This window comes from Podarcis erhardii (assembly GCF_964252035.2).
Source record: "Podarcis erhardii genome assembly, chromosome: 7".
Classification (NCBI taxonomy): Eukaryota; Metazoa; Chordata; class Lepidosauria; order Squamata; family Lacertidae; genus Podarcis; species Podarcis erhardii.
Genome location: NC_138511.1, coordinates 42,000,323 through 42,014,427, shown reverse-complemented (window position 1 = coordinate 42,014,427; position 14,105 = coordinate 42,000,323). Strand labels below are relative to the sequence as shown.

General features: G+C 43.9%; 2 protein-coding genes across 5 annotated transcripts in view; both read left to right on the top strand.

The window, feature by feature from the left end:
• KIAA0513 overlaps positions 1–9,123 on the top strand; it is a 48,867-nt gene extending 39,744 nt beyond the window's left edge. For all 4 annotated transcript variants that reach the window (XM_081870278.1, XM_081870275.1, XM_081870276.1 and 1 more), the window contains 3 exons: positions 3,818–3,898; positions 4,780–4,874; positions 5,478–9,123. In XM_081870278.1, coding sequence (XP_081726404.1) covers positions 3,818–3,898; positions 4,780–4,874; positions 5,478–5,527 — 226 coding nt within the window. In that variant the 3' untranslated portion in view covers positions 5,528–9,123. The remainder of the gene's footprint in view (positions 1–3,817; positions 3,899–4,779; positions 4,875–5,477) is intronic.
• Positions 9,124–12,775: 3,652 nt separating this feature from the next.
• LOC309346435 (meckelin-like) overlaps positions 12,776–14,105 on the top strand; it is a 32,584-nt gene continuing 31,254 nt past the window's right edge. The window contains exons 1-3 of the mRNA XM_081870195.1: positions 12,776–13,206; positions 13,419–13,492; positions 13,595–13,660. Coding sequence (XP_081726321.1) covers positions 12,852–13,206; positions 13,419–13,492; positions 13,595–13,660 — 495 coding nt within the window. The 5' untranslated portion in view covers positions 12,776–12,851. The remainder of the gene's footprint in view (positions 13,207–13,418; positions 13,493–13,594; positions 13,661–14,105) is intronic.

Below are 14,105 nucleotides of genomic sequence, written 5' to 3'. Positions count from 1 at the left end.
TCTGGAGGGCCACAGGTTGGGGAAAGCCTGCTTTCCAAGGTATATCTCAAACCACATCAAAGCGGTTTTGAAAGGAGTGATCCTTGTTCGTTTCAGTGCCTGCAACAGCAGGACAAAATCTAATATGGATGCTGAACTGATTCAGAAGCAGTGGGAGCCTACCACAAACCACTTTTTGAGTCTCTTTAAAAATAAAAAATAATCAGTCTCCTTTCTGTCTCCCAGCCAGAGTTTACCATGCTGCCAATATCTTATACATTGCTTGATTATGATGCACAGCTTCTGTATCAATGCCGTGTAAAGCAGCTTGAGAAAAGCCTCTGGGCACGGTGAACTGCTTAAGTGAGTCTGTTTTTCTCTCGCCATTTTCTGTGTAAGCAGCTGTGGTAAGTTTTTGGACACAGGGGCCCCTTCCAGTCTCTGAGTTGTTCTAGATGTAAATGTTCTACTTTGACCTTCCCCCTTGCTTTGATTTCCTCCTGCTTTCGATGCCTCTGTGGAATGCTGCTGCTGCTTGAGAATCTCTTCTCTTTCCTTCCCTGTCCATTCCTCTTTGACCATCTGGATTTAAGTACCTGCTTTCTGTGTTGTTTCTGCCCCTCTCTCATTTGTTATTGTCATGCTTAATTTTGCCCGTTTCATACCATACCAGTTGGTGGTTTTTTGTGCAGAGCCTGATTGAGGTGGGGGTGGGGGGTTGCTTTACATGCATCTGGAGCAGCTGTTCCAAATGGTAAATGGTCACTGTGCATATACACACTTGCCATGGTCTCAGAGAACAGCGCCTCTGGATTTGTTCTTCTTGGGTGCCTCCAGGCTGTCCCTATTTTGGGGAACCTACAGCCTTCCAGATGTTGCTGAACGACGACTCCCATCAGCCCCAGCAAGAGTGGCCAGTTGGAGTTCAGAAACATTTGGAAGGCCAAAGGGTCCTTAGACATGCCCTAGCATGACAAATCCTCTTTAAAAAAACGATTAAAAGGAAGACATGTCACATGTAAATGCCCTGCAAGCAAATTAGGACAAATGCTCAGTCAATGGGTCATCTGAAAGTGGTCCTTGAACTGTTGGCCTGAGAGATGACAGGCAGGGATTTCTCCTGTGCACCTCTGCCTCGCTCTGGCAAACAATCTTGGGAATTGCAAGGTGAAGGAGCAACCAAAGAAGCCACTGTGCCCTGAAAGACCCCTGTGAGTCAGCTGATACTCCTTGACCCCTGTGAATGGATGACCAGCTAGGAGACTTGCCTTGGCTAAGCCAAAGAATGTCCTCTGCATTTGCCTTGCCTCAACCTTGACCCTTGGCACACCTGTTTCCTGTGAGGACTGAGTCAGGGATACACTCTTGAATTGCCTGCCAAGAAATCCCTCTGCCACTCTGTCTTCATATCCAGCATGACTCCACATTTTTAATTTCTCTTGTTTTCCTTTTATTTGCTGCTGCTGCTGCTGCTTCTCCTCCCATTGACTTCCTTCTTCCTGTATTTCCCTGCCTCCCCTTTTCCTCCTCTTGACATATGGTCGGCTTCAGCCAACATCCTATTTTCCCTAAAAGGACAAGCATCTGAGGGCTGATATGTGGTGAAATCAAGTGGCAGAATCCTCCTTATATTGCACCCTTGTCAGGTGGAGGAGATGGTGTTTTCTAACACTTCCCTGCTCAAAAAGAATCCCTGCATTTAGAATGCGATTCTAGACCAGAATAGGCTTGATGGACTAGTTTTCTCCAGACCACTTTTTTATTTTTATGTTTTGATTGGGGGTGTTAAGAAATGCCACTCCTCCCCCCCCCAACACCCCCCAAAAAGTTTACCATGTGATTTTGCTGAAAATGTAGCTCAACTTTCAGCATCCCCCATTCTTGATCACTCTTAACACATACCTACCCCATAGGGTTCAGTGAGAATTTTTGCATTAACCTGGAGGCATGCATTCCCTTGATTCTTTTTAAGGATGCATAAGTGGAAATCTAGAATGAAAGGTCAGCAGTTACATAAGAAAGGTTGCCATGTTTGAAACTCCCACATTAGCTGTGCACCCAGAGCTTAAGGAGCCGTGTTGGTTTAAGTGTGCATGAATAGACCTACTAGGACCAAACCAGCAGGAAACTTTCATTTAGGGAGAGACATGCAAGAGAGCCGGTGTGGCATATTGGTTAGCGTGTTGGACTAGCACCTGGGGTACCAGGGTTCAAATCCCCACTCGGCCATGAAGCCTGCTAGGTGACCTTCAGACAGTCACTGCTTTGCAGCCTTAAGGGTGAGATATAAATACAATAAAAGCAAATAAATTAAGGACACATAGAGTTCTGACTGCTGCATCTCCAAAGCAAAGTATTGACAGAAGGGAAAAGATCAGAGAAGGTGCCGTGAGGACTGCCCGACTATAAAGATAAATAATTGCACTAATTTAGCGTTGCAAGCAGATGGTGGGCAGGAGAGGAGACATCTGTGTGCCTTTACTGAACTGGGCAGGGAGGGCCATACCCTAAAAATGAGACACTCACATGTATAAAACAAACTCCAGGGCCTTATCTTCTCAGTCCTCTAGAACTGCCTGCTACCAGAAATAGTAGTGACTTAGAATATTACTGAGTTTCAAGGGTTAGAAAAACCCATGGATCATTGTAAATGTGCTGCTAGGTACATCTCCAGCACTTCCTTAGCATATTACTGATAACTATACATTGTAGAGGCTGGGAAGCAGATGATTGCAAAGTTAAGAACCCTCTGTTATTGCATTGTTGGAAAGTTCACCAAACAGTGCGCCCGTGTTAAGCAAAATTGCTTGCTTTGTGAATATAATGAAATTGGCTCAGAACACCTTAGTTTTGTGTTGTGTGGCTGTTCCATGTTTCTCTGTTTCTAAACAATTTTATTCTTGTCTGAAAATGGTATACCAGTGTGGCGGAATTTAAGCCTGGGTTACCTTTTTCTGAATCCAGTCCTTGCTCTGCTCCTGTTTTGCGGCCTTTGATGCTTTTTCAAAGCCTCAGTTGCCTCCTCTGTGAAATGGGGCTGGGATAGTCTGCCTTGTAGGTCTGTAATGAACAGTAACCCATAAGAAGGGTGCAAAACTTAGATGATAGCTCAATTTTTTGGTCAGGTTATTAGAAATACAGGTGGCGTTCGAACAGGTTTTAGGAAAACATTCAGGTTTTACATGTTTACCTTCTGCCCCCCACCCACTTCACATCCCTTGCTATATGTTTGCCTACCTCCTTTGGAGATACTGACCAAATTGAATGTAGATTCTAAAGTTGGATGTAGAGCGGCAATGATGGTCACAGATTTAACGACCAAGAGAAAGGCGTGCATTTGGAGATTTTAGGTTGTATCCAAGTACATTCTACTAAGAATAGACCCATTGAAATTGATTAAGTTAGTTATGTCCATTAATTTCAGTGGATCTACACTGAGTAAGATGGATGTTACATACAACCCTTTGGAAGAAGAAGAACCTAAATGAAACAGAAATGTAAGCACATAAGCAAAATGGAAACTTCGGAATGATTCCATCTTTGGCCCAGCTTCCATGATAAAAGCTGCTCTAATATATAATCTGAAGTTGGCAACAGGCGGCCCATATAACAAAACTGGCATACCAACATCTGGCATATGGCCCACTCCTTCACTTCATCACACTAACCAGTATGGAACAGGGAGTGCGTCAAGAGCGTGTTACTGACATTCCCTGCATCCTTCCCTGCTCCCATCAATCCCTAAGGTTTTGGCAGGTTGTGTGTGTGTGTGTGTGTGTGTGTGTGTGTGTGTGTGTGTTCATTTTCCTGGTTACAGGATCTGTCCATATGTTTGCAGGGAGAAATGGTGTCACATGACCCAAGAGGAGCGAGATGATAGTCTGCGGTTTAATGAGAATATCACCTTTGGACAGTTGGGGTAAGCAGAATGAAACTGGCCTGCTTCTGCAAAAGAGCTTCTGTTTGTTTGTTTGTTTGTTTGTTTGTTTGTTTTGTTTTGTTTTGTTTTGTTTTGTTTTGTTTTGTTTGTTTGCCTTCCTCCCAAAGGAGTTCAGAGCAGCAAACAACACATGATAAAAGCTTTTACTACTTACTATGCTTAAAATAAAAATGTAAATTACAATGGTGATCACAATAGATGATCTTTAGAAATCTATACTGCATGATGCACGAGAGAGAGAGATTTTTGTATAACATATCAATTACATTTATTTATATCCAGTAATTTGCAGCCTCTTCATCCGTGAGTCCTAGGGCAAGATTGATAGAAACCTTCAAAGCATAATTAGCAGTCATGGAAAACTATCATACAAACAAGGAAGCAGCAATACAAACCACAAGCCTAATGTGTGGATATCTGGATGGTGGGGGGAGGCAGAGAAGGAGCCATGCAGCTTTTGCAAGGGGGGGGCAGCACACCTCCACAGCTGCTTTTCGCTTGTGATGGCCCTACCTGCATACAAAGTGTGCATGAAGGGGGCTTCAGTATTGTTGTTGTTGTTGTTGTTATTTAATCAGTTTTAAAAGGAATAGGCAGCTTATGCCCAAGGAAACTTAGCAGACACATAGGAAGCTGCTTCATACAAAGTTGGGCTATTTATCCATCAAGTCTCTGATTGGCAGCCGCAGCTCTGCAAGGGCCTCAGAGAGAGAGTCTTTTCCATCACCTTCTGTGACCTGAACTTTGTAACTGGAGATGCTGCCAGGAATTGCAACAGGGACCTTCTGTGGACAAAGCACGTGTCCTAACAAAAGGCCATACCCCTTTCTCCCCCACCCCATTTCGTCTCCCTGCTGCAGTACTTTCACTCACAACATGTTGGCTTTTGGGCTGAACAAGAAGCTTTGCAACGACTTCTTGAAGAAGCAGGCAGTGATTGGCAACCTGGATGAAGGTAGGACTATGGGTGTAAAATTGCTGGTGGGATTCCTTCTGCAAGGATCACCTCCCAGGGGTCAAATGGGTGGTGGTGGAAGAAAATGAGAGCAACTCCAAGTTCAGGCCACTTGCTCTGCCTTAGACTTGAGCAGGGTGGGGGTTGCGGGGAGAAGATGACCTAGAAGGGCTGCAAAATGCGAGGGATTCTTTGCAAAACAGAAATAGGCTATAGACGTCACCCCAAAACATCAATTTGCAAATAACACAGAAATGAACTCTAAATTTGTGCTACATTTCCAGAAGTAGCTCTTACATTGTGTGGAAGCTAAAATATAATGTGGAAATTAACAAACAAGGGAAATACTGGAAAAAGGGAATAAGCTGCGTTGTGAATGCCACCTGAATCACACCCTCATTGTTATTTGCTTCAGTTGCACATGGGTCTTAAACCCACAAGGAAAATGAAGAGTGTATCTTTCTTGGGGATGCTCTGCCAAAAGATGTTTGCATACAGTTGTTTGTCTTTTGTATTTTGATTATATGCCGAGCTAATTTTGCATACATGTACGTGTGTGTATCTGCGTGTGTATATTGCATAATTTGTTTCTCTTGCTTACAGAGCAGTACAAGCTGCTTAGCGATCACATTGAACAAATGGCTGCAGAATAGCACCGCGACCTGCCTCCTACATTCAGGAACTAATAGAGAAGAAGCCAGTGGGGATGCAAGGGTGGAAAAAAGCCTGTCTCTGAGACTACCTGCAACATAAAAGATGGGCTTTTCTAAAAAGCAAAAACTATACCCAACTGACACAGCATTAAACCTGCATGATCGTCTTCTAACCACGTAGAGCTGCATTGCGCAGCCCGTTATAGACGTAGGAGCTCGGCAATCAAAGCTGCCCGCCCTCTTCTGCTGCCACCTCCCCATATGCCTTTTTCACCCGGACTGTGACTGAATGGAGACCTCTTGGGGGAATCTTCTGGGTATGAGGCAGAGTGCAAGTCCGCACAGGAGAGTCTAGCGTGCTCGTAAAGGAGGAAGACTGATCTTTGGGGATAGCCTCTCCCCTCTCTGCTTTCTGCTGATGATTTTTTTCTTTTAGTATCAAAAGTTTACAGAGCATAAAGGTGTGTGCGTGTGCAAGGGATGCAGAAAGGAGTGGGTGGGAGGGAAGATAGACACCCTAGTTCCAATTATTACTCTAGAAGACCCCTAAAGTGAATGCCAGGAGTTCTGTAGGCCGGGAGGCAAATCTTCCTGATGAGGGTTGTATTTAAGAAGATGGGCAGGAAATGGGTGGTTGGGTCAGTGATTCTGTGTTAGGCTGGAACAGAAGGCCTAGATCCCCACCACCTTTACAGTTTTTACAAGTTCTTTCCTGCAGTATCTTTTGATGCAGGTTGCTCTGATCCAGCAAGTAACGTTTTGCTAGGTGTTTTCTGTTTCCCTGGTAGCTGCTCCATTTGAAAGCAATTGAATGTTGCGTTCTGAGGCCAAAGGAAAGGACTGGACCCGGATTAAAATAATACACGAGGCTTGACCGGCAAGGGAAAGCAATTTGAAAGCCCACTACTTCAAATGGTCTGATAGATCTGCTTTCCTGAATGGTCAAGGGGAGGGAACATCCTGGTGTACGCAGCAGCATATCTGGCTGGGCTTTGAGCGTGAGCCTTTTGGAGTCTAGGTGTGATCAAAGCGAAGCCCACAGCAGGAAGTTGCCAATGCAGACTCTCTCCGGCTGCTCAAGTTTTTGTTAAATGAAAGATTATCAGCAGAGGTGGTAAATCTTCAGGGTAGCAAGCCTCTTCAGCTTCTGATTTTGAGAAGATTGCTCGGAGCCAGCTGTTGCAGCGTTTATGGAACTCCAGCAACCTGTTAGCCATTTTTTAAAACAACACCAACCATGAGTCAATGTCTTTGTGTGATTCTTGCCAGTGATGTGGTCTTGGGGGTTGTGATTCTGTATCTCACCAAAATATCTGGGTTGCAACAATTGTTCAGAGGATTAAGTGAGTTGCATTTTCAGTACTTGACCAACGTTCACAAGGTTACTTGACACCAGTTTGTGGTGTTGAATGAGCCCAGATGTGGCTAGGTTGTGTGAACATGCCATCGGATGTACTCTTCCACTATTTTCAAAGAGCCAGCTATGAGCACTGGTGCACCGAAGTGTAAAAATCCTGAGCTAACACTAGCTTATTATACCTTGGTAAATCTGTTGTTTCTATATGGCTATTGGGGTGCATCCACATCACTCACTTGTAAACCATTTCTGCTCTTTTGGGTTACACTGAAGAATTTTGGGAGTTGAAGGTCTACTGAGAAAGTTTAGTCTTTTCTGTTAAGAGACCTCTACCACCTTTTACAGGACTACAGTCCTGTATTGGTTTACGTTTCTTGTGTCAATGCATCCTCGGTTGCCTTGTTGAAAATTGCAGTGCATTGCTTTGGTGTTTTCCAGCAGCTAAAAGTCACTTAACTAAACTTCTGCAGATTTGGTTTTCAAGTCCCTGCAGTTTCCTTTGAGTCCAGGAGAGGGTGCCAGGGAGCAGGTTTTGGGATAGATTTCTTTCTTTTTCGTGTTTTGTTTCGTTTCATTCTTTGCCATTTGCTTGATTCTGGTTAGAATGTGTGATTGAATCAATGAGCTTTGATTAGCCAGAGTGAGTTTCTGCAAAGAATAAATGAAAACCGATACAGGGATCTTGCCCCACCGCATTTCCAGTGGCTAACCACCCCCTGCTGCAGCAGGTTCTGAAGCAAAACTGCTTGTCACGCCTTGAAGTTATGAGAGAAGCAGCTTCTCAAAATTTCTCCCCATTGTGCTGTTGTTGAAGGCACATGAGCACCTTTCCAGGATAAGCACCAGCCGTTCTAGATTTGACAAAGAAGGGAAAATCCCTTCGTCCCCATCTCAGGACCTTTACGAGAACTTGTCAGGAACTTCTCCCTAGAAAAGCCATTCTGCAAGAGAATAAGATTAATGCTGCCTCTCAGGGAGCCACCTTTTTTCCTGTTGCAAAGCAATGTTTATTTAATTCTCACATCTTAGCTGGTCACGTTTTTGCATAACATGCAGCCCTTTTGGGTTGAGTGAGCTTTAAAATGACTGGGTGTCCTCAGACCCTTAATGTGTTCCAGAGTCAGGTGCAAATATTTTATCTAAGCCTTGGCATCTCTCCACTTCAGGTTCTGAGACTCTCAAGTCTATCCCTGTCAGCCTTTTGTTGGACTACAACTCCCATCAGCCCCAGCCAGTATTGCCAACGTTCAGAGATGTTGGGTGTTGTAGTCCAGCAATATCCGGAGGGCTTTATGTTGGGGAAGGCTGGGTTGGCCTTAGACCAGGGACATCTGAGTTCAAATCCCCACTCAAAGCTTATTGGGTGGGTTACTTGATCTCCCTTGGAGGCCACCCCATCATTTCAAGCCATTCTGGGAATTTCTGAGGCAGGACAGAGTTGACATTTGGGGAGGGGAGGTGGTACCCCCTGAAAGAGGCTCAGTTTGGCCTAGGAACTATCACTTGCTAACCACCAGAGTGTGCCAACTCTGTGCCATGTGAAAGTAACTGCCTGTAGTTCTTTTTCAATGTCATCCCCAAAGCCAAGGTTAGCCAGCATGACATACCCTGATGTTTTGGACTTAAATACTCATCATCTTCTGCCATTGGCCATGTTGCCAGGGGCTGATGGGAGTTGTAGTTCCATGCTGGCTACCCTTGATGGAACCTTAAAGGGCAGATACAGAACTTCTAGGATGGCATATGAAATGTAGCTGTATAACCACTCCGTGTGTACCTTTCTTAACACTGCAGTTTATTATGTCTGCAGTGTAATCTTTCCCACCAAACATGAGATTTAAAAGATTTGACACCCAAGAAAGGAAAATATACTCTTTTCTTCCTTTTGGATTGTGGTGTTTTCTAACTCGCAACATTGAAAAGAAGAAAGCGGCGTTTGGCAGAGAGGACAACATTTTCTGTGGTCCACCTCCTGCCTCTTCTGCTGCCATCTGGCCCATGATGCAACCAACATTTTTGGGTTCCAAACAAGGCTTTTGATGCCAGTGCCTAATGGGATGGACTATGCTTTGACCCTGCACTTGCTATATCTCAGATGGGCCTTCTCTAATGCAATGGTATTTGAAGGCATCCAGTAAGTGATACATGACCTTAATTTAGCAAATACCACATTATCACATTCCAACTGCATTCGGTCCTTTTGCCATATCATCCTAAGTAACTTTGGTGGTTTTTTTTTTTTTTTTTAAAATGTAGGCTTCAAAGCTAAAAATGCACCTTGATAACGGGTAGCCAACATGATGCTTTGCAAATGTTGGACTCCAGCTCTCATCCATGTCAGCTGTCACCATGGCAAGTGGTCCAGAATTATGGGAGTTGCAGCCCAACACCTGCAGGGCTCCTCAGTGGATATGTCTGCTGTATACTCATTCTGCCACATCTTTGTTTTTGAATGTATTGATCCAGTGAGTAAAGATTCCCACATCTGGAAGGGCCTCTTGCTGACTTGAATGTCCACAATGCCTGCGGTGAGGCTGTTTCCTCCTCCTCCTCCTTTTGCTTGTTAAAGTTTTCCTCTGTTCTGCCTATGGTGAAAAGTTGGTGTGGATCTTCCACCACAAGCTGGCTTCTGATTGGTGGATACAGTTGAAAGCATTCAAGAAGCATGTTGAGCAATAACATTCCAGGTGTGGCTGCCTGTTGCTTCACCTTGGTTGCTTCCCAATGAGCAAAACCCCGCAGTAGTGTAATTTTCTCCCTTTGCAGATAGGACAAGTGAGAATCGACTCTCTTGGACAATCGGCCTGTGTTTTACAGTGGCTTTTGCCTGGGTTTCTTCTTGACTCCTAAACGGACGTTAGGGCCACATTGAGGGAAACACTATTCATCTGCCCACCTAGTGAAGACTGCAGAACCATGTTAATCTTTTTCTATGCATATCGTCATGTGGCATTTATACTTCAATCCTTCAGGGCTCTTGTACAAAAGTGCTACTGTGAATCTTAGACCCCCAACCCCCCCACCCGCATTATGCTGTTGAATTTGGACTCTGTGGGTGTAGGGGAGAGAAGCACCGAGCTAGATGGAAACTGGAACCACAACCTTTGTTCCAAGGTGGGTAACTGGTGTGAACGCTGTGTATATGAAGCTGGGGCATTTCCCGCATGGACCGCCAGATTAGAGATGATAGCTGAGTCAAAACAGCTTTTGCTGTTATGAGTCAAAACAGCTTTTGCTGTTATGGAAGTGAAGGGATAGGGCTTGAGGGGTTTTTCCATTGTACTTCCAATGAGAAGTGATTTTATTGTCTGGCATTGAAAGAGGGACATCTCAGCAACAACAGACCTGTTGTCCTTTTCCCCGCTGCTGAAGTTTCGTTAATAATGTGTAACTCCAAGGGGGGTGCCTTTCCTCTCTTTGTATGTCTCTTGCCTTGTCCGCTCCCACCCCGAGTACAGCTCTGATTCTCATCCAACGCTAGAAATATCTAGCTGTGTAGGCTCTTTTTGTTAAGCAATCTCTAGAAGCCTCATATAATATCGATGTAAACAGACCATTTCAGTGTCTCATTTCCATATATCTAATTGTGAGATTCATTGGGAGTTCAAAATTCTGTATTTGACTTGTTTGACATATATATAGATACATATATATATGATGTGATATATTCACCCAAGTTCTCTTGTTTTGTATACATGTTCTGATGTGTTGCTGCCATGTTCTGATGTGTTGGGTGCAACTGTTGTACTGACTGACATGTTGTACTGCGATTGTGCAATTTAGTATCCTTTGTGGAATACTGTTGTTTTTAAACTCATGTATTGAAAGCATTTCAAGTCCTGGTTATGAATGGATTGGGGAAGTGAAATAAAACTTGTTGTTGTTTTTTAAAACCCCTACACTGAATTCTGTCTTTTTCATAACCAGCACATGCATTTTATTCCAGATCTATTTTGGCTTGCTGGGGAAGGAGGAATAGGTCAAGTTCACTTCTCTCTGTCTTTCATTTCTTCGGTCTTAAATTCAATTTACACCATTTCTGTCCTCAGTTTGCAATTTTTTTAAAAAAAAATCACACAAAAATTTGCATGCATTTTCATGTCTGTTTCTCCCGATACACACATTTCTTTACACGGTTTTACCTAATCTGTACATTTTCCCAAGCAATTCCCTCTTGTGTAATGCTGCTTTGTACGCTATCTCTGCTAGTATATACATTTCCCCATAATATACCGTACATACTTTTCCTTTTTTTGTGGGAGAACTGCATCATAAAATTCAAAGATGTGTGGTGTGCATTTTGGTTTGGGAAATGTGAGGCAGGTAAGTTCACATTAAAATATGAACAATTGGATTTCTTTTCACTCTCTTAAGAATCTCCTCTTTTGTAGAAAAGGTGTGTGTGTTTTATTATGACCTAATTGGGGGTGGCATTAGTACCTTCTACAGGAGCTGCATCTAGCTGAGTGCTTATATCACACTAGCCAAAATGACACACACACACACACACACACACACACACACACCAATTATGTTTGGACTCCGTAACTCCCATCAGCATCAACCAACATGACTGATCTGCTGCGAATCACCCAGAGATCTACCAGTATATCCTGATCTAATTTCTGCCCTACCATGACCTAATTGACATCATAACCAGGTGGAGTGGCCACTGAACAAGAAAGGATCTAGGAGAAGAGGTGCCAAATCGCCATTGGTTCAACAGATGCAATGGAGTTACCAGGATTGCTCTGTCAGACCTTTCCCAGCATTCTGTCAAGTTGGAACAACTGCTAACAGAGACAGTAAAATAAAAATTATAGTCATTTAAAAAAACAACAACATTGGCAATGTTTGAAATGGGAAATGTAATTTAGGCATTGTACACCTCTTTGTTTAGTGCTATTTTCCCCACCCCAGAGTGTTTCCAGATGGAGACTTAATGTGCAAATAGATCACAGAGATTGCAGGTAAGTAAATGGAAATATGTGGTTTGTTAGTTTGTTTTTACTTACTTTATTTTCTAGGGAAAGAGTGAATCCAGATTAAATTTGGGGGGAAGGAGGGAGAATGGGCTGGCATTTTCATGCTATTTTGCAGTGGCATTTTTGTAGTATGGCATTTTAGATTGCAGGGATTGCTAAGCTACAACAACTACATGAGGAGCACCCAACACACAATAAATAGCTGTCTGGAAGCACCCTAAGATAGCCTTAAAGACATTGGATCCAACCCCAAAATAATGTCTGGAAACAATCACATATCGGCAAATTAATGTTGTGTAGTTAACAATGATTTGGCACTCTTGTGCAAAAGCCTATTTTCCCCCTGCTCTGGGAATTTTTTTTTTATTTTTATTTTTTTTTTTTTGCGATAAGGAAAGTGATGCAGAATTGCACTGAAAAGTATGGACTCGCCCTTTGTTGCAATATCCTCTAAACTGCCTGCAAAATAAGCCAGAAGGAATACTCAGTAAATAGGTGACATTCTCTAACATTCAAGATGAATGTTCAGTAAACCAGGGTGCTTGGAAGTGACCTTGGAGGTATCCAAAGGTATCTTCTTTCTGCTGTTTGGTTGCACAGTACAGACAAAAAGTTCTTCACACAGCGCATAATTAATCTGTGGAACTCACTCCCACAGGCGACAGTGTTGTCCACCAACCTACATGGCTTTAAAAGAGGATTGGACAAATTCATTGAGGAGAGGGCTATTGAAGGCTACTAGCCATGAAGGCTTTGTTATTTCTTTGTGATTGAAGGCAGTAACACTTCTGAATAACAGTTGCCAGAAGCCACGGAAGGGGAGAGTGTTCTTGTGGTTGGGTCCTGCCTGTGGTTTTCCCGTTGGGTCCTGCCTGTGGTTGGCTGCTGTGAGAACAGGATGCTGGACTAGACGGGCCACAGGCCTGGTCCAGGATGCCCTTCTTACATTCAACCCCAGGAATCTCAGCCACTTCCCTTTTGTATGGAAGAAGCCACACCTGGCTTTGGTTACCATGGATGGCCTTGTCTGTATACACTCTCCGGCCAGCCAGGCTTATCCAGTCCACAACTCCTTTCTCCAGAGGGAATAAATATGGGAGAGAAACTAACACCTAACATGGTGAAGAAGGAGCCTGAGTTGAGAATGCCACTTCACTTGGCCTGCCTCCTCCTCTGTCTCTGCTTGCTTTACCTCCCTCACGGCTCCATGCCTCAAATTATCGGGGGTGTTCCTGTTTTGTCAGGCCCACCAAGGAAATGTGGGACCGAAGAATTCTTCAATATTGAGACGGGCCAGTGTGGCTCCTGCGCTCAGAAACAGATGCAGAGCCCTGACGGTGAGTGCGAAATGGATGCAATAATATAAGTTGCAGGGAGCAGGGTGGCAGTGGAAAGAATAATCCCCATAACTAAGAAGCCAAGCAAGAGGGAGATTTTTTTATATAAAAAAATATAGTTTTGAACTGCAGGCAATTGATGTATCAGGATCTTAAGGAAGGAACCTTAAAGGAATCAATGCAAGGTTTTTGAGTGTTCCTCCTCTTTCTAGGCTTGGAGTGCGTTTGTGCAGCTGGACTGAATGAGACAAATAAGCAGCCATCACCTCTCGACTGCCGTGGCTGTGTAAGAACACATTCCTTCACCATTCCTTTTTTCTCATATGCAGGCAGGCTCTTTCGATGTTGACTTTCCCTCTCCCCCTCTCTGCCCCTTTCTCTCCTTCAGAGTAACCTGCCACCCAACACACTCTGGGAATCCATGTTCCTTGACGACAGTTTCCTGAGTTGCAACGTAAGTGGGGTTGGGTTTTTTTGCTCCACTTCCTCCTCCTTGCATTGCCAACTTATGCTATTTTGTGGCTTTGGTTGGTATCCTGGGAATGTCCCCGGAACAAAGAATGCTCTCCCCTGCTCCATCCCATGAGCTTCTGGGCAGGATCAGAGCTCTGTTGCCTTCTCACAATGCCTCTGCACTCACTAGTCAGATCGCATTATTCTGTTATAAAGCAGGTCAGGCTGTCTGTCTGTTTAGCCTAGAAGCTCTCTAGTGAGTATAGAGTAGTGGTTAGAGAGTCAGACTAGGATCTGGGAGATAAGGGTTCAAATCCCCACTCAGCTAAGTAGCTCACTGAGTGACCTAGGGCCAGTCACCAATTTGCCACCTAAACCTAGCTTTACATAGTTGTGAGGACTGAACGGAGAAGAGGGGAGAATAATGTATGCCACCTGAGAACCTT